This window comes from Symphodus melops (genome assembly GCF_947650265.1).
Source record: "Symphodus melops genome assembly, chromosome: 5".
NCBI lineage: Eukaryota > Metazoa > Chordata > Actinopteri > Labriformes > Labridae > Symphodus > Symphodus melops.
In genome coordinates, this window is record NC_136695.1 from 230,312 (window position 1) to 248,579 (window position 18,268).

Here is an 18,268-nt window from a genome sequence, read left to right on the forward strand (position 1 = left end):
CGCCTTCACAGGTCGTAATAAAGATCGACTGAAGGGTTTTAAATGAAGTGAAACAGGAAGAATGTGTCATGATTCTTTTATTATTATATCAGCAGGAACAGGAGGTCGACAGAAGGTAAAAAAAAGTATAAATATTTATAGAAACTATTTACTTTTTAAAATCATATTTGACTGCGTTCAGTTTGAAAGAGTAAAAACAACAGATCTCAACCGTAGAACCTCTGTCTGCCTGGTGGGTTCAGCACCTCCTCAGAAGGAGCTGGGAGGCTGAAGATAGATCCGCCCGCCTCCACTGAGAAGATGAAGTAGATGTTGGCAACCATCATGGCGACACTTGGCAGGAAGGAGAGACCGAAACCAAAACCACGGACGCTGCTTCCAAATGATGCTGCCACCCAGTACACCAACCTGTTTACAAAACAAGCGCACCTTTAAAGGTCAAACCGTCTCAGAGAAACAAAACAAACGCACCGCTGATTTTTTTATCTCACCGTCCAAAAGTGAAGACGATGGTCAGCAGCGGGACAAGCTTCAGATGCTCCTGGCTCAGGTACATCGCCATGACGACCAGCTGCAGGAAGTAGATCAGGAACAGGGAGGCTGAGTCAGAAACAAAGCGCCGATGGACTGTGACCTCCTGAAGCTCCGCCTCCTTCTCCTCGTCATCATAAAGGGCTCGAATCACACCTGTCTTGAGCCGGCTGACTCCCAGAACCAGCCAACCTGTGAGACAGACGGGTTAAAGAAACAAGTGAGACAGACGGGTTAAAGAAACGAGTGAGACAGACGGGTTAAAGAAACGAGTGAGACAGACGGGTTAAAGAAACGAGTGAGACAGACGGGTTAAAGAAACGAGTGAGACAGACGGGTTAAAGAAACAAGTGAGACAGACGGGTTAAAGAAACAAGTGAGACAGACGGGTTAAAGAAACGAGTGAGACAGACGGGTTAAAGAAACGAGTGAGACAGACGGGTTAAAGAAACGAGTGAGACAGACGGGTTAAAGAAACAAGTGAGACAGACGGGTTAAAGAAACGAGTGAGACAGACGGGTTAAAGAAACGAGTGAGACAGACGGGTTAAAGAAACAAGTGAGACAGACGGGTTAAAGAAACGAGTGAGACAGACGGGTTAAAGAAACGAGTGAGACAGACGGGTTAAAGAAACAAGTGAGACAGACAGGTGACAGATGAGACAGACAGGTGACAGATGAGACAGACGGGTGACAGATGAGACAGACGGGTGACAGATGAGACAGACGGGTGACAGATGAGACAGACGGGTGACGGATGAGACAGACGGGTGACAGATGAGACAGACGGGTGACAGATGAGACAGACGGGTGACAGATGAGACAGACGGGTGACAGATGAGACAGACGGGTGACGGATGAGACAGACGGGTGACAGATGAGACAGACGGGTGACAGATGAGACAGACAGGTGACAGATGAGACAGACAGGTGACAGATGAGACAGACGGGTGACAGATGAGACAGACGGGTGACAGATGAGACAGACGGGTGACAGATGAGACAGACGGGTGACGGATGAGACAGACGGGTGACAGATGAGACAGACAGGTGACGGATGAGACAGACGGGTGACGGATGAGACATTGTAGTCATGGAAACAACTGTGGGTCTCACCGAGCACGATGGGCACAGCGGCGAACACCGAGCAGCGCAGCGTGTACACAAGTCTGAGGGGGGCGCCGCCTAGCAAAGGGGCATCAAATGGCAGGAAGACAAACCCCCCCCACACCAGAAAGGGGAAGAACAGCGCTGATGTCATCAAAGACACGCCCACCTTCAAAGCATCCCTGCTGGGACAGCATCCCCTGCCTGAGAGAAAGACAGGTAATAATAATGACCGGGTCTGACAGACGGACCAGTTCTAACCCGGCCCACCTGTGAGACAGGAAATAATAATGACCGGGTCTGACAGACGGACCAGTTCTAACCCGGCCCACCTGTGAGACAGGTAATAATAATGACCGGGTCTGACAGACGGACCAGTTCTAACCCGGCCCACCTGTGAGACAAGTAATAATAATGACCGGGTCTGACAGACGGACCAGTTCTAACCCGGCCCACCTGTGAGACAGGTAATAATAATGACCGGGTCTGACAGGCGGACCAGTTCTAACCCGGCCCACCTGTGAGACAGGTAATAATAATGACCGGGTCTGACAGACGGACCAGTTCTAACCCGGCCCACCTGTGAGACAAGTAATAATAATGACCGGGTCTGACAGACGGACCAGTTCTAACCCGGCCCACCTGTGAGACAGGTAATAATAATGACCGGGTCTGACAGACGGACCAGTTCTAACCCGGCCCACCTGTGAGACAGGAAATAATAATGACCGGGTCTGACAGACGGACCAGTTCTAACCCGGCCCACCTGTGAGACAGGTAATAATAATGACCGGGTCTGACAGACGGACCAGTTCTAACCCGGCCCACCTGTGAGACAAGTAATAATAATGACCGGGTCTGACAGACGGACCAGTTCTAACCCGGCCCACCTGTGAGACAAGTAATAATAATGACCGGGTCTGACAGACGGACCAGTTCTAACCCCGCCCACCTGTGAGACAGGCTTCAGAGAAGTGAGACTGGTAAACTTGCATGTGGCAGGGGGCTTGTCCTCTTTCCAGTCAAACTGGTAGCCAGATTGGTTGTAGTCATTTGCAACTCCTCGTGGAACAAGGAAGGGGCTCTTCTGTGACTCCATTTCCCAGAATGCTTCACTCTCTTTGGGTGAGGATGGGGAGAGGAGAACAGTCACTGCCGGGCTGAACACCTGAGCTGCTTTCTGCGGCAGGTGGTTTTCTGTAGGCTCCTCTTCCAGGCGTGTTCCCGGCCCCGCCCCTTCCTGTTTACCTTCTCCTCGACCCCCCCTCACCATCAGCTCTCTCTCACTCTCAGTCCAACTGGCTGCCTCACGGTGGGAAGTGTTTGACCTCACACTCCATCTGTCTCCTTTACCTGTCTGTCTATCTCGGGGCCACTGTATGGTGCTGGGCTCCTCCGACCCCTTCCCCTCAGTCTGCATCCCCTTCCCCTCAGTCTGCATCCCCTTCCTGTCCGTCTACACCTGTCCGTCTACACCTATCTCTCTGCACCTGTCCGTCTACACCTGTCCGTCTACACCTGTCTCACTGCACCTGTCTCTCTGCACCTGTCTCTCTGCACCTGTCCGTCTACACCTGTCTCTCTACACCTGCCCGTCTACACCTGTCTCTCTGCACCTGTCTCTCTGCACCTGTCTCTCTGCACCTGTCCGTCTACACCTGTCTCTCTGCACCTGTCTCTCTGCACCTGTCTCTCTGCACCTGTCCGTCTGCACCTGTCTCTCTGCACCCGTTCGTCTGCACCTGTCCGTCTGCACCTGTCCGTCTGCACCTGTCTCTCTGCACCTGTCCGTCTGCACCTGTCCGTCTGCACCTGTCCGTCTGCACCTGTCTCTCTGCACCTGTTCGTCTGCACCTGTCCGTCTCCACCTGTCCGTCTCCACCTGTCCGTCTACACCTGTCTCTCTGCACCTGTCCGTCTGCACCTGTCTTTCTCTCACAGAAGTGATGTGTAGTGGAGCAGAGTTGCTTAAATGACAAAACAAAAGAGAAGCATCAGTAAGCATGAGAATTATTTCACTCTAATCATCATGATAATGTTTAATGATATTTAATGTTTAATAATGTTTAATGATATTTAATGTTTAATAATGATCAATAACATTTAATATTTATCAAACATTAAATATCATTAAACATTACTGAACATTATTTAACAGCTGATTCTGTTCAGACTTGACACATCAGAGGAAAGAGCTGCTGCCCTCTGGTGGCTCTGGTGTGTTATTGTATAACATCATCTTAGCATGTCTTGTGGTGGTCTAGAGCAGAGTTTCTTAACCTCTTTGACCTTGGGGTCCAACATATCAGGGCGAGGTAGTCTGGGGTCCAACATATCAGGGCGAGGTAGTCTGGGGCCCAACATATCAGGGCGAGGTAGTCTGGGGCCCAACATATCAGGGCGAGGTAGTCTGGGGTCCAACATATCAGGGCGAGGTAGTCTGGGGTCCAACATATCAGGGCGAGGTAGTCTGGGGTCCAACATATCAGGGCGAGGTAGTCTGGGGTCCAACATATCAGGGCGAGGTAGTCTGGGGCCCAACATATCAGGGCGAGGTAGTCTGGGGCCCAACATATCAGGGCGAGGTAGTCTGGGGCCCAACATATCAGGGCGAGGTCGTCTGGGGCCCAATCGAGTGAATGGTTCTGATTTAACTTTTGGTCATTTTTATTTAAAGCTATTTGTGTCACTATGTTGTTTTTAATCAATATATAATCTATACATGGGCTAATTATGCTTAAAACCTTGCACAAGTTAAGCTCATATAAAACCATGTTTAAGTTCATGTTTGTCAAATAAGTAACAATATAAACTTAGAACAATAAAAGCAATAAAATGAGGTGCTCAATGCTAACTTCATTTTATTGCTTTGATTTGTTGAAATTAAAAAGAGCATTCTGAAAATAAATACAAATTGGATTAAATATAAATGATAAAGCAGGGAAACAGCCCCACCTGCTTTGCAGTGATTGGATCGAGTTAGACCACACTCACTTGATCTTGCGCGTGAATTTAGTTTTTTGTGTCGCGCTGCCCCTGTTGCTGTCATCATTTTAAGAACCTCTCTGTTACATTTCAGAGTCGTCACCTCGTAGAGTTGGGACTTCTCCAGAGATGTTAGGCTAAACAATCTTCTCCTTCTTCTAACTGATGCGTTACTGCCTCTGCTGCTGCCATGGTGAAGAAACCCTGGTCTGGAGCACAGATCCATATAGAACACTAGATGACTCAAGCTGGATTCACCAACGTAGCAACACGGCGGCCATCTTGGGTCAGGCCGCTGACAGGTGAGTGATACATAGCTGTGTCCTGCCTAGCAGTCGTTAGCAACGCCGAGACAACAACCTGGATATTTTTATTGGCTCCAACAAAACCAATAACGTTTTTACAACAATCTCATTATTGTCTGTCTGATGTTATTGTATTTATTATCTAACTTGGCATAGAGACAAAGCTCCCATGGATGCTCCCTGTAGCTACAATACAAAGTTGACTCAGACATTTTACCATGCTGTTGGGTTAGGTTAGGATTACCATGCTGTTGGGTTAGGGTTACCATGCTGTTGGGTTAGGGTTACCATGCTGTTGGGTTAGGTTAGGATTACCATGCTGTTGGGTTAGGGTTACCATGCTGTTGGGTTAGGGTTACCATGCTGTTGGGTTAGGGTTACCATGCTGTTGGGTTAGGTTAGGATTACCATGCTGTTGGGTTAGGGTTACCATGCTGTTGGGTTAGGGTTACCATGCTGTTGGGTTAGGGTTACCATGCTGTTGGGTTAGGTTAGGGTTACCATGCTGTTGGGTTAGGGTTACCATGCTGTTGGGTTAGGTTAGGGTTACCATGCTGTTGGGTTAGGGTTACCATGCTGTTGGGTTAGGGTTACCATGCTGTTGGGTTAGGTTAGGGTTACCATGCTGTTGGGTTAGGGTTACCATGCTGTTGGGTTAGGTTAGGGTTACCATGCTGTTGGGTTAGGGTTACCATGCTGTTGGGTTAGGGTTACCATGCTGTTGGGTTAGGGTTACCATGCTGTTGGGTTAGGTTAGGGTTACCATGCTGTTGGGTTAGGGTTACCATGCTGTTGGGTTAGGTTAGAGTTACCATGCTGTTGGGTTAGGGTTACCATGCTGTTGGGTTAGGGTTACCATGCTGTTGGGTTAGGTTAGGGTTACCATGCTGTTGGGTTAGGGTTACCATGCTGTTGGGTTAGGTTAGGGTTACCATGCTGTTGGGTTAGGTTAGGGTTACCATGCTGTTGGGTTAGGGTTACCATGCTGTTGGGTTAGGTTAGGGTTACCATGCTGTTGGGTTAGGTTAGGGTTACCATGCTGTTGGGTTAGGTTAGGGTTACCATGCTGTTGGGTTAGGGTTACCATGCTGTTGGGTTAGGGTTACCATGCTGTTGGTTTAGGGTTAGGGTTACCATGCTGTTGGGTTAGGGTTACCATGCTGTTGGGTTAGGGTTACCATGCTGTTGGGTTAGGTTAGGGTTACCATGCTGTTAGGTTAGGGTTACCATGCTGTTAGGTTAGGGTTACCATGCTGTTAGGTTAGGGTTACCATGCTGTTGGGTTAGGGTTACCATGCTGTTGGGTTAGGGTTACCATGCTGTTGGTTTAGGGTTACCATGCTGTTGGGTTAGGTTAGGGTTACCATGCTGTTAGGTTAGGGTTACCATGCTGTTGGGTTAGGGTTACCATGCTGTTGGGTTAGGGTTACCATGCTGTTGGGTTAGGTTAGGGTTACCATGCTGTTGGGTTAGGTTAGGGTTACCATGCTGTTGGGTTAGGTTAGGGTTACCATGCTGTTGGGTTAGGGTTACCATGCTGTTAGGTTAGGGTTACCATGCTGTTGGGTTAGGGTTACCATGCTGTTGGGTTAGGGTTACCATGCTGTTAGGTTAGGGTTACCATGCTGTTGGGTTAGGTTAGGGTTACCATGCTGTTAGGTTAGGGTTACCATGCTGTTGGGTTAGGGTTACCATGCTGTTGGGTTAGGGTTACCATGCTGTTAGGTTAGGGTTAGGGTTACCATGCTGTTGGGTTAGGTTAGGGTTACCATGCTGTTAGGTTAGGGTTACCATGCTGTTGGGTTAGGTTAGGGTTACCATGCTGTTGGGTTAGGTTAGGGTTACCATGCTGTTAGGTTAGGGTTACCATGCTGTTGGGTTAGGTTAGGGTTACCATGCTGTTGGGTTAGGGTTAGGGTTACCATGCTGTTGGGTTAGGGTTACCATGCTGTTGGGTTAGGGTTACCATGCTGTTAGGTTAGGGTTACCATGCTGTTGGGTTAGGTTAGGGTTACCATGCTGTTAGGTTAGGGTTACCATGCTGTTGGGTTAGGGTTACCATGCTGTTGGGTTAGGGTTACCATGCTGTTGGGTTAGGGTTAGGGTTACCATGCTGTTGGGTTAGGGTTAGGGTTACCATGCTGTTGGGTTAGGGTTACCATGCTGTTGGGTTAGGTTAGGGTTACCATGCTGTTGGGTTAGGGTTACCATGCTGTTGGGTTAGGTTAGGATTACCATGCTGTTGGGTTAGGGTTAGGGTTACCATGCTGTTGGGTTAGGGTTACCATGCTGTTGGGTTAGGTTAGGGTTACCATGCTGTTGGGTTAGGGTTACCATGCTGTTGGGTTAGGGTTACCATGCTGTTGGGTTAGGGTTAGGGTTACCATGCTGTTGGGTTAGGGTTACCATGCTGTTGGGTTAGGGTTACCATGCTGTTGGTGAGAGTTCTCTTTGCATGCCAAACTGTTTGTTTACTTTTTATTTGTTATGCTTGGTTTTTATAGGTTCTGCTGTGGGTAGAGGAGATCCCTTAGAATAACTGATGTAAGAAAGCTATACTATAAAAAGGTAGGCAGCATGGCACAATGTCTTCAGAAATGGTTCTCATGTTAAAGTATATGAAGAAAACAAAACAAGGCCAGACTTATATCTTTAACCTATATCTAGTTTCAGATGTACGTGTGCATTGTTAACTATTATTTAAATGTTAGTATTGGAATTTTTATGTTTTGTTGTTTGCTTTAGGGAGTCGGCAGGAGAACAGGGACCATGACCAGAAACACGCTGGTTGGTGCAAATGGATTGAACATTATTAAATATCTCTCTGAATTGTTTTTATTTCACTGAAGCTTTTTGAAACAAATCCTGTTCCTTCTCTGCTCGATCCACCCAGAGATACATGTCTATGGTTCCTTCTCTGCTCGATCCATCCAGAGATACATGTCTATGGTTCCTTCTCTGCTCGATCCACCCAGAGATACATGTCTATGGTTCCTTCTCTGCTCGATCCATCCAGAGATACATGTCTATGGTTCCTTCTCTGCTCGATCCACCCAGAGATACATGTCTATGGTTCCTTCTCTGCTCGATCCACCCAGAGATACATGTCTATGGTTCCTTCTCTGCTCGATCCACCCAGAGAAACATGTCTATGGTTCCTTCTCTGCTCGATCCACCCAGAGATACATGTCTATGGTTCCTTCTGTTCTCGATCCACCCAGAGATACATGTCTATGGTTCCTTCTCTGCTCGATCCACCCAGAGATACATGTCTATGGTTCCTTCTGTTCTCGATCCACCCAGAGATACATGTCTATGGTTCCTTCTCTGCTCGATCCACCCAGAGATACATGTCTATGGTTCCTTCTCTGCTCGATCCACCCAGAGATACATGTCTATGGTTCCTTCTCTGCTCGATCCACCCAGAGATACATGTCTATGGTTCCTTCTCTGCTCGATCCACCCAGAGATACATGTCTATGGTTCCTTCTCTGCTCGATCCACCCAGAGATACATGTCTATGCTTCCTTCTCTGCTCGATCCACCCAGAGATACATGTCTATGGTTCCTTCTGTTCTCGATCCACCCAGAGATACATGTCTATGGTTCCTTCTCTGCTCGATCCACCCAGAGAAACATGTCTATGGTTCCTTCTCTGCTCGATCCACCCAGAGATACATGTCTATGGTTCCTTCTCTGCTCGATCCACCCAGAGATACATGTCTATGGTTCCTTCTCTGCTCGATCCACCCAGAGATACATGTCTATGGTTCCTTCTGTGCTCGATCCACCCAGAGATACATGTCTATGGTTCCTTCTCTGCTCGATCCACCCAGAGAAACATGTCTATGGTTCCTTCTCTGCTCGATCCACCCAGAGATACATGTCTATGGTTCCTTCTCTGCTCGATCCACCCAGAGATACATGTCTATGGTTCCTTCTGTTCTCCATCCACCCAGAGATACATGTCTATGGTTCCTTCTCTGCTCGATCCACCCAGAGATACATGTCTATGGTTCCTTCTGTTCTCCATCCACCCAGAGATACATGTCTATGGTTCCTTCTCTGCTCGATCCACCCAGAGATACATGTCTATGGTTCCTTCTCTGCTCGATCCACCCAGAGATACATGTCTATGGTTCCTTCTGTTCTCGATCCACCCAGAGATACATGTCTATGGTTCCTTCTCTGCTCGATCCATCCAGAGATACATGTCTATGGTTCCTTCTCTGCTCGATCCACCCAGAGAAACATGTCTATGGTTCCTTCTCTGCTCGATCCACCCAGAGATACATGTCTATGTTTCCTTCTGTTCTCCATCCACCCAGAGATACATGTCTATGGTTCCTTCTGTTCTCCATCCACCCAGAGATACATGTCTATGGTTCCTTCTGTTCTCGATCCACCCAGAGATACATGTCTATGGTTCCTTCTGTTCTCGATCCACCCAGAGATACATGTCTATGGTTCCTTCTGTTCTCGATCCATCCAGAGATACATGTCTATGGTTCCTTCTCTGCTCGATCCACCCAGAGATACATGTCTATGGTTCCTTCTGTGCTCGATCCACCCAGAGATACATGTCTATGGTTCCTTCTCTGCTCGATCCACCCAGAGATACATGTCTATGGTTCCTTCTCTGCTCGATCCACCCAGAGATACATGTCTATGCTTCCTTCTCTGCTCGATCCACCCAGAGATACATGTCTATGGTTCCTTCTCTGCTCGATCCACCCAGAGATACATGTCTATGGTTCCTTCTCTGCTCGATCCACCCAGAGATACATGTCTATGGTTCCTTCTCTGCTCGATCCACCCAGAGATACATGTCTATGGTTTCATCCCCGCCACTGCCTGTCTGTGTGTGTGTGTGTGTGTGTGTGTGTGTGTGTGTGTGTGAATGTTGTTGCAACTGGACACATGAATTTCTCCTTTTATCCATCTATCAATCAATCTACCTTTTGTTTTTAATTATTTTCTTATTTTTCTGAATACATTCCCAAAAAGCAAAAGTCCAAGATTTCTTTAGTAATGTCATAAATACATCAAAAGAAATAACTGAGAAAACAAATGAAAATAATAAATAATTATCTGGGTTGATTTTATTGCTGGTGGTCCAGTTCTTGTTGACATGATTTGGGTTTTTTTGTGTTATTTGTTTGTGTGCACAGTTTGTATTATACTGTACTGGTTATGTGGTATTTATCTGAAAAGACATAATATAAGCCTGAAGACTCATCTCTAAACAACAGGGATATATAAAGGATCAATGATACTAAAATAAATACATGGGCTACATTTCCCTGCATTTAGTTATAATTATTCTAAAGGTTACTATTGGAACAACATGGAACAATTAAATGATTTATAATGTTTTAATATAGATGCCTTGTGTGTGAAGCCATTGATTACTTTCTGAAAGACCACTGTAAGGTGGGGGGTTCTATTCCTGTGTTCAATGAGCAAGGAGAACTGCCCTCCGTGTTCAGGAGCTTTAGAACATTTACCTCATGTGTTCACAACTATTACTGAAACAAGAGCCTGCGGCTTAGCCCCGCCCTCTGCTGCTGACGTCAGGCTGTATCGTACATCTTCAACTTTAAGGAAGAAGAACCAAAACAAAGTAGGTAACCCTCCCGATCCAACCAATCATCTCTGACGCAAAGAGGGACATGCTAACAGAGCTGAAGCTCACCTGAGTGAAGCTAATGCTAACAGAGCTGAAGCTCACCTGAGTGAAGCTCACCTGAGTGAAGCTCACCTGAGTGAAGCTAATGCTAACAGAGCTGAAGCTCACCTGAGTGAAGCTAATGCTAACAGAGCTGAAGCTCACCTGAGTGAAGCTCACCTGAGTGAAGCTAATGCTAACAGAGCTGAAGCTCACCTGAGTGAAGCTCACCTGAGTGAAGCTAATGCTAACAGAGCTGAAGCTCACCTGAGTGAAGCTCACCTGAGTGAAGCTCACCTGAGTGAAGCTCACCTGAGTGAAGCTAATGCTAACAGAGCTGAAGCTCACCTGAGTGAAGCTCACCTGAGTGAAGCTAATGCTAACAGAGCTGAAGCTCACCTGAGTGAAGCTCACCTGAGTGAAGCTCACCTGAGTGAAGCTAATGCTAACAGAGCTGAAGCTCAAGTGAGTGAAGCTCACCTGAGTGAAGCTAATGCTAACAGAGCTGAAGCTCAAGTGAGTGAAGCTCACCTGAGTGAAGCTAATGCTAACAGAGCTGAAGCTCACCTGAGTGAAGCTCACCTGAGTGAAGCTAATGCTAACAGAGCTGAAGCTCATCTGAGTGAAGCTCACCCGAGTGAAGCTAATGCTAACAGAGCTGAAGCTCACCTGAGTGAAGCTAATGCTAACAGAGCTGAAGCTCACCTGAGTGAAGCTCACCTGAGTGAAGCTCACCTGAGTGAAGCTAATGCTAACAGAGCTGAAGCTCACCTGAGTGAAGCTAATGCTAACAGAGCTGAAGCTCACCTGAGTGAAGCTCACCTGAGTGAAGCTCACCTGAGTGAAGCTAATGCTAACAGAGCTGAAGCTCACCTGAGTGAAGCTAATGCTAACAGAGCTGAAGCTCACCTGAGTGAAGCTCACCTGAGTGAAGCTCACCTGAGTGAAGCTCACCTGAACAAGAAAAAGATCGACACTCACTTGTTTCTCGTCCTTGTTCTTCTTCTGTTGTGAAAAAGCCGGAAGTTCGGCTCAGGTGTGGTCACGTCAGGTGAATTAAAGGGACAGCTCTCTTCCTGAAAAATATCTGCCGACTCATATTTAATCCCCGTGTGTGTGTGTGCGCGCGCGCGCGCGTGCGTGCGTGTGTGTGTGAGAGTGTGTGTTTCTCTGTGTGTTTGTGTGTGCGTGCGTGCGTGCGTGCGTGTGTGTGTGTGAGAGTGTGTGTGTTTCTCTGTGTGTTTGTGTGTGTGTGTTTCTCTGTGTGTTTGTGTGTGTGTGTTTCTCTGTGTGTTTGTGTGTGTGTTTCTCTGTGTGTTTGTGTGTGTGTTTCTCTGTGTGTTTGTGTGTGTGTTTCTCTGTGTGTGTGTGTGTGTGTTTCTCTGTGTGTTTGTGTGTGTGTTTCTCTGTGTGTGTGTGTGTGTGTTTCTCTGTGTGTTTGTGTGTGTGTGTGTTTGTGTGTGTGTGTTTCTCTGTGTGTTTGTGTGTGTGTTTCTCTGTGTGTTTGTGTGTGTGTTTCTCTGTGTGTTTGTGTGTGTGTTTCTCTGTGTGTGTGTGTGTGTGTTTCTCTGTGTGTTTGTGTGTGTGTGTGTTTGTGTGTGTGTGTTTCTCTGTGTTGTCAGTCACAGCTGGTCGTCATGGTTACTGTGGTGTCAGCCTGTATGAGTGAAGTGAACAGAGGTTTGATTTGTTTCTATAGAGATAATCAGAATGAATCCTTTCTATGTTTCTGCTGTACAGCAGCTTCTACACATTTATTCTACAGAATGAACAGCAGTTATTACTCAGAGCTTCCTGTTTCCACACAAAGGAGACTCAGATGTTCCTCACGATGTCTCTTCAAGCTCGTTGACTTTCTGATAAACCTACTTAGAGCCAGACGGCTCCATAAAGACTCAGCTCAAACTTTACTCAGACCTCAACCGAGGCCTCTGTCCCTCAGCTTCCTGTCCCTGTTCCCTCAGAGCGCCGTCTGCTTCCTGTTCCTGTTCCCTCAGAGCACCGTCTGCTTCCTGTCCCTGTTCCCTCAGAGCGTCGTCTGCTTCCTGTCCCTGTCCCTGCAGAGCACCGTCTGCTTCCTGTTCCTGCCCTGCAGAGCACCGTCTGCTTCCTGTCCCTGTCCCTGCAGAGCGCCGTCTGCTTCCTGTCCCTGTTCCCTCAGAGCACCGTCTGCTTCCTGTCTCTGTTCCCACAGAGCGCCGTCTGCTTCCTGTTCCTGTTCCCTCAGAGCGCCGTATGCTTCCTGTCCCTGTCCCTGCAGAGCACCGTCTGCTTCCTGTCCCTGCAGAGCACCGTCTGCTTCCTGTTCCTGTCCCTGCAGAGCGCCGTCTGCTTCCTGTTCTGGCTGAACGCCGTCTGCTTCCTGTCTCTGCTCCCACAGAGCGCCGTCTGCTTCCTGTCTCTGTTCCCTCAGAGCGCCGTCTGCTTCCTGTTCCTGTTCCCTCAGAGCGCCGTCTGCTTCCTGTTCCTGTTCCCTCAGAGCGCCGTCTGCTTCCTGTCCCTGTTCCCTCAGAGCGCCGTCTGCTTCCTGTCCCTGTTCCCTCAGAGCGCCGTCTGCTTCCTGTTCCTGTTCCCTCAGAGCACCGTCTGCTTCCTGTCCCTGTCCCTGCAGAGCGCCGTCTGCTTCCTGTTCTGGCTTAACGCCATCTGTCCCCTATGCCTGTGCCTGCTGAGCTCAGTCAGTTTTGGAGGGGTGTCAGTCCTGGTTCTATGTCAGCAGTCCAGCTGACTCCTGTCATCCCCTCTGCATTCCGGATTCCGACTGACTTGTGACGTCCCCTTGGTGGTCTGGCCCACTTCTGTGTCTCCATGGGAGGCTCTGCCAGCTCTTGTTTCCTTGTTGGAGGTCCTGCTGCCCAAATCCAGCAACTATCAAGCACATCCTGACCAGCCTCACACAAGGCCGCTACACCTGGAGGCACATCCAGGTCCTCAAGATTCTGGCAGCAGCTCTTGAGAAAAACAGGATTACAACTAACTCCTTTCCCCTGAGAGCAACCAAATCCATCCCAGCCCCTCGCTGACCTCAAAGAGTGAGAACCCCCTTACTGATATTTGGGACGTTTTTCACTTTATGTTTAATAAATCTAGTGTTCATACTCCAACTGGGTCCAGTTCCCTGTTTCCATTCATGACGTCTATATTTACCCTGTATACATAAGAATTAACCCTTTAAACCTGAACTCTTCATATATTTATCCTCTCTGAGCTTTAGTGTGTATCAGTGTGTATCAGTGTGTATCAGTGTGTATCAGTGTATCAGTGTGTATCAGTGTATCAGTGTGTATCAGTGTATCAGTGTGTATCAGTGTGTATCAGTGTGTATCAGTGTATCAGTGTGTATCAGTGTGTATCAGTGTATCCGTGTGTATCAGTGTGTATCAGTGTGTATCAGTGTGTATCAGTGTGTATCAGTGTATCAGTGTGTATCAGTGTATCAGTGTGTATCAGTGTGTATCAGTGTGTATTAGTGTGTATCAGTGTGTATTAGTGTGTATTAGTGTGTATCAGTGTGTATCAGTGTATCCATTCACTGCACACTCTGATCAGTGTGTATCAGTGTGTATCAGTGTATCAGTGTGTATCAGTGTGTATCAGTGTATCAGTGTGTATCAGTGTGTATTAGTGTGTATCAGTGTGTATCAGTGTATCAGTGTATCAGTGTGTATCAGTGTGTATCAGTGTGTATCAGTGTGTATTAGTGTGTATTAGTGTGTATCAGTGTGTATTAGTGTGTATTAGTGTGTATCAGTGTGTATTAGTGTGTATCAGTGTGTATCAGTGTGTATTAGTGTGTATCAGTGTGTATTAGTGTATCAGTGTGTATCAGTGTGTATCAGTGTGTATTAGTGTGTATCAGTGTGTATCAGTGTGTATCAGTGTGTATCAGTGTGTATCAGTGTGTATCAGTGTGTATTAGTGTGTATCAGTGTGTATCAGTGTGTATTAGTGTGTATTAGTGTATCAGTGTGTATCAGTGTGTATTAGTGTGTATCAGTGTGTATCAGTGTATCAGTGTGTATCAGTGTATCAGTGTGTATCAGTGTGTATCAGTGTGTATTAGTGTGTATCAGTGTGTATTAGTGTGTATCAGTGTATCAGTGTGTATCAGTGTGTATCAGTGTGTATCAGTGTGTATTAGTGTGTATCAGTGTGTATCAGTGTGTATCAGTGTATCAGTGTGTATCAGTGTGTATCAGTGTGTATCAGTGTGTATCAGTGTGTATTAGTGTGTATTAGTGTATCAGTGTGTATCATTGTGTATCAGTGTGTATCAGTGTGTATCAGTGTGTATCAGTGTGTATTAGTGTGTATTAGTGTATCAGTGTGTATCAGTGTGTATCAGTGTGTATCAGTGTGTATCAGTGTGTATTAGTGTGTATTAGTGTATCAGTGTGTATCAGTGTGTATTAGTGTGTATCAGTGTGTATCAGTGTGTATCAGTGTATCAGTGTGTATCAGTGTGTATCAGTGTGTATTAGTGTATCAGTGTGTATCAGTGTGTATTAGTGTGTATCAGTGTGTATCAGTGTGTATCAGTGTGTATCAGTGTGTATTAGTGTATCAGTGTGTATCAGTGTGTATTAGTGTGTATCAGTGTGTATCAGTGTGTATCAGTGTGTATTAGTGTGTATCAGTGTGTATTAGTGTATCAGTGTGTATCAGTGTGTATCAGTGTGTATCAGTGTGTATCAGTGTGTATTAGTGTATCAGTGTGTATCAGTGTTTATTACATTGTGTCCTGACGTACTACGGTGAGCGTATTGCATCATCACTTCCTGTTGTGTCTCGCTCTATCGCTACTACCGATCGATAGCTCGGTAGCTAAAGCTAGATTGTTTATCCTGTGTATTTTCTTACATTTTGTCTCCATTCACTGCACACTCTGAGTAATCGAAATAATCACCAAGCACCCCTGCTAGCTATCTATAGATCTTTTGTTTGCGTTAAACTACGTACTCTCAGGCTAACTTAGCAGTTAGCTTCTCCTACTATGGCTTCTCTCCCTGCCTCTCCCTCTCCTGCTCTCTCTTGTTCTGTGTGCCAGATGTCTAGTTACTCCTCGTCCTCCTTTACTGATAAAGGTATCTGTATTAAATGTAGTTTATTTATAGCTTTGGAGGCGAGGGTGTCTGAGTTAGAGAGCAGGCTCCGCACCTTTGAGTCAGAGTCATCTTATGCAGCAGTAGTTAGCCAGCCTTCTGTAGCCGGTGCGGGCCGACATAGTGTTAAATCTCCCCCGGTAGCTCCCGAGCAGCCGGGAGGCAGTGGCTGGGTTACTGTCCGAGGGAGGCATAGTAAGAAAACGAGGCTCACGGCTCCCCACCAACCACTTCATGTTTCAAACACATTTTCCCCACTCAGCGACCCGCTGAGACAAAAACTCTGATAATTGGAGACTCCATAGTCAGAAACGTGAAGTTAGCGAAGTCAGCGGGCATAGTTAGGTGTATACCCGGGGCCAGAGCGGGCGACATCATGGCTCACTTAAAGCTGCTGACAAAGGCTAAACGTAGATTTGATAAAATTGTAATTCATGTCGGCACAAATGACTCCCGACTTCACCAGTCGGAAATTACTAAAGTTAATGTGGAGTCGTTGTGTAGTTTTGCTAAGACGATGTCGGACTCCGTAGTTTTCTCTGGTCCTCTCCCTAATTTGACCAGTGATGACATGTATAGCCGCATGTCTTCATTCAACCGCTGGCTATCGAGGTGGTGTCCAGTAAACGATGTGGGCTTCATAGATAACTGGCAGTCCTTTTGGGGAAAGCCTGGTCTGCTAGCTAGAGATGGCATCCATCCTACTCTGGTTGGTGCAGCTCTATTATCTAGAAACGTAGCAGAGTTTATTAGTCCCAAACCCTGACAACTCATCAGAGTTCAGACCAGGATGCAGAGCTGCAGTCTTACACACTTCTCTGCGCTTCCTTTAGATCTGTTTACCTGCCACTATAGCTGTGACTGTAAATCTAACTGTAACTCAGTTAGATCTTCTTATAGCTGTAACCCTACTTATACTATAGATACTGTGTCTGTTCTCCGCCCCAGACCTGTCATAGGCAATTCCAGCCTCAATAAAAGAGGCGTAAATCATCAAAATTTAGTCAAAATCAAAACTACAAATACGATTTGGCAAAAAAATCTAACAATTAAATGCGGCTTACTAAACATTAGATCCCTAGCATCTAAATCTCTCCTGGTAAATGAGCTAATATCAGAGAATCATATTGATCTACTTTGTTTAACTGAAACCTGGCTTTCTCAGGATGAATATGTTAGTTTAAATGAATCCACCCCTCCCAGTCATTTGAATGCTCATATAGCTCGAGACACTGGTCGAGGTGGTGGAGTAGCAGCTATTTTTAATTCTGGTCTTATAATCAATCCTCGACCAAAGCTGAATTATACCTCTTTTGAAAGTCTTGCACTCAGTCTTTCACATCCAGTCTTTAGAACTTTTCAGCCAGTTCTAGTTGTTATAGTTTACCGCCCTCCTGGCCCATATTCAGAATTTCTATCTGAATTTGCAGAATTTCTATCACACATAGTTCTTAGCAGTGATAGAATAATTGTTGTAGGTGATTTCAATATCCATGTGGATGTTGTTAATGACAGTCTTAGCACGGCTTTCATGTCTCTATTGGACTCTATTGGCTTCACCCAGGGTGTAAACAAACCTACTCATCCATTTAACCCTGGATCTTGTTTTAGCCTATGGTATTGAAATTAACAGTCTGTCGGTTTTTCTGGAAAATTCTCTGATATCAGACCATTTCCTAATAACTTTTGATTTCTTTTTACCAACCTTAACTCCTCTTAATAAAAAAGTGCTCTCTAGAAGTTTAAATGATGCTGTAGCTAAATTTAAGGATGCTATTTCAGCTGCCTTTGTTTCTGTTCCATCCTCTAACCCAGTTGAAAACTCCTATAATCACTTTAGTCCCTCTCAGCTAGATCAGTTTGTAGATAGTGCGGTGGATTCACTTAGAGTTACTCTGGATTCAATCGCTCCCCTAAAACAGAAGCCAATCAAACGACAGAGATCAGCTCCATGGTACAATTTAGAAACCCGTACTCTAAAACTAACGTCACGTAAATGTGAAAGAATTTGGCGCTCCACCAAAACGATAGAATCTCGTTTAATTTGGCAAGATAGTCATAATCGATATATGAAAGCTCTACGGCAGGCCCGCACGGCCTATTACTCGTCTCTTATCGAAGAAAATAAAAACAACCCTAGATACCTCTTCAGCACTGTAGCCAGGCTGACAGAGAGTCATAGTTCATTTGAGCCATCTATTCCTTTAGCCCTTAGCAGTAATGATTTCAGCAGCTTTTTTAATGATAAAATTCTAAACATTAGAGACAAAATTAGCAACTTACTACCTTTACTTAGTGCAGATTCCTCCTATATTTTCGATTCGGCAGAAACGGCTCCAAATTCTGATACTAACCTCGATTGTTTTTTTCCAATTAACCTCGAAGAACTAAATTCGATTATTTCTGCGTCTAAACCGTCAACCTGTCTTTTAGATCCAATCCCAACCAAGCTGTTTAAGGAAGTCTTTCCTCTAGTTAGCAGCTCCATACTAGATATGATCAATATATCTTTAGCTGCAGGTTATGTACCCCAGTCATTTAAAGTAGCTGTAATTAAACCGCTCCTTAAAA

General features: G+C 46.1%; 1 protein-coding gene across 13 annotated transcripts; it reads right to left on the reverse strand.

The window, feature by feature from the left end:
- Nucleotides 1–59: 59 nt before the first annotated feature.
- Nucleotides 60–11,662, reverse strand: tmem79b (transmembrane protein 79b). Of its 13 annotated transcripts, none has more exons than XM_079344285.1 (7): nucleotides 11,573–11,662; nucleotides 3,562–3,604; nucleotides 3,394–3,421; nucleotides 2,627–3,281; nucleotides 1,647–1,837; nucleotides 492–723; nucleotides 60–408 (listed from the first exon to the last, which is right to left on the reverse strand). In XM_079344285.1, the coding sequence occupies exons 4-7, from the start codon at nucleotides 3,076–3,078 to the stop codon at nucleotides 207–209; spliced, it is 1,077 nt and encodes a 358-aa protein (XP_079200411.1). In that variant the 5' UTR covers nucleotides 3,079–3,281; nucleotides 3,394–3,421; nucleotides 3,562–3,604; nucleotides 11,573–11,662; the 3' UTR covers nucleotides 60–206. The 13 variants fall into 13 exon arrangements, 12 of the variants coding, with proteins under 12 accessions (XP_079200411.1, XP_079200412.1, XP_079200421.1 ...); XM_079344286.1 differs by having other exon boundaries at nucleotides 2,627–3,063; nucleotides 3,197–3,225; nucleotides 3,380–3,604; XM_079344295.1 differs by lacking the exon at nucleotides 3,394–3,421 and having other exon boundaries at nucleotides 2,627–3,309.
- Nucleotides 11,663–18,268: the final 6,606 nt, after the last annotated feature.

What these genes read in the sequence shown, in the direction of transcription:
- tmem79b (XM_079344295.1), bottom strand. Translation starts at nt 3,078, where the DNA reads ATGCAGACTGAGGGGAAGGGGATGCAGACTGAGGGGAAGGGGTCGGAG. An exon ending in AAGCCCCCTGCCACATGCAA is followed by an intron (nt 1,838 to 2,626) that starts GTTTACCAGTCT and finishes TCTCTCAGGCAG; the next exon opens with GGGATGCTGTCCCAGCAGGG. An exon ending in CGCTGTGCCCATCGTGCTCG is followed by an intron (nt 724 to 1,646) that starts GTGAGACCCACA and finishes TCTGTCTCACAG; the next exon opens with GTTGGCTGGTTCTGGGAGTC.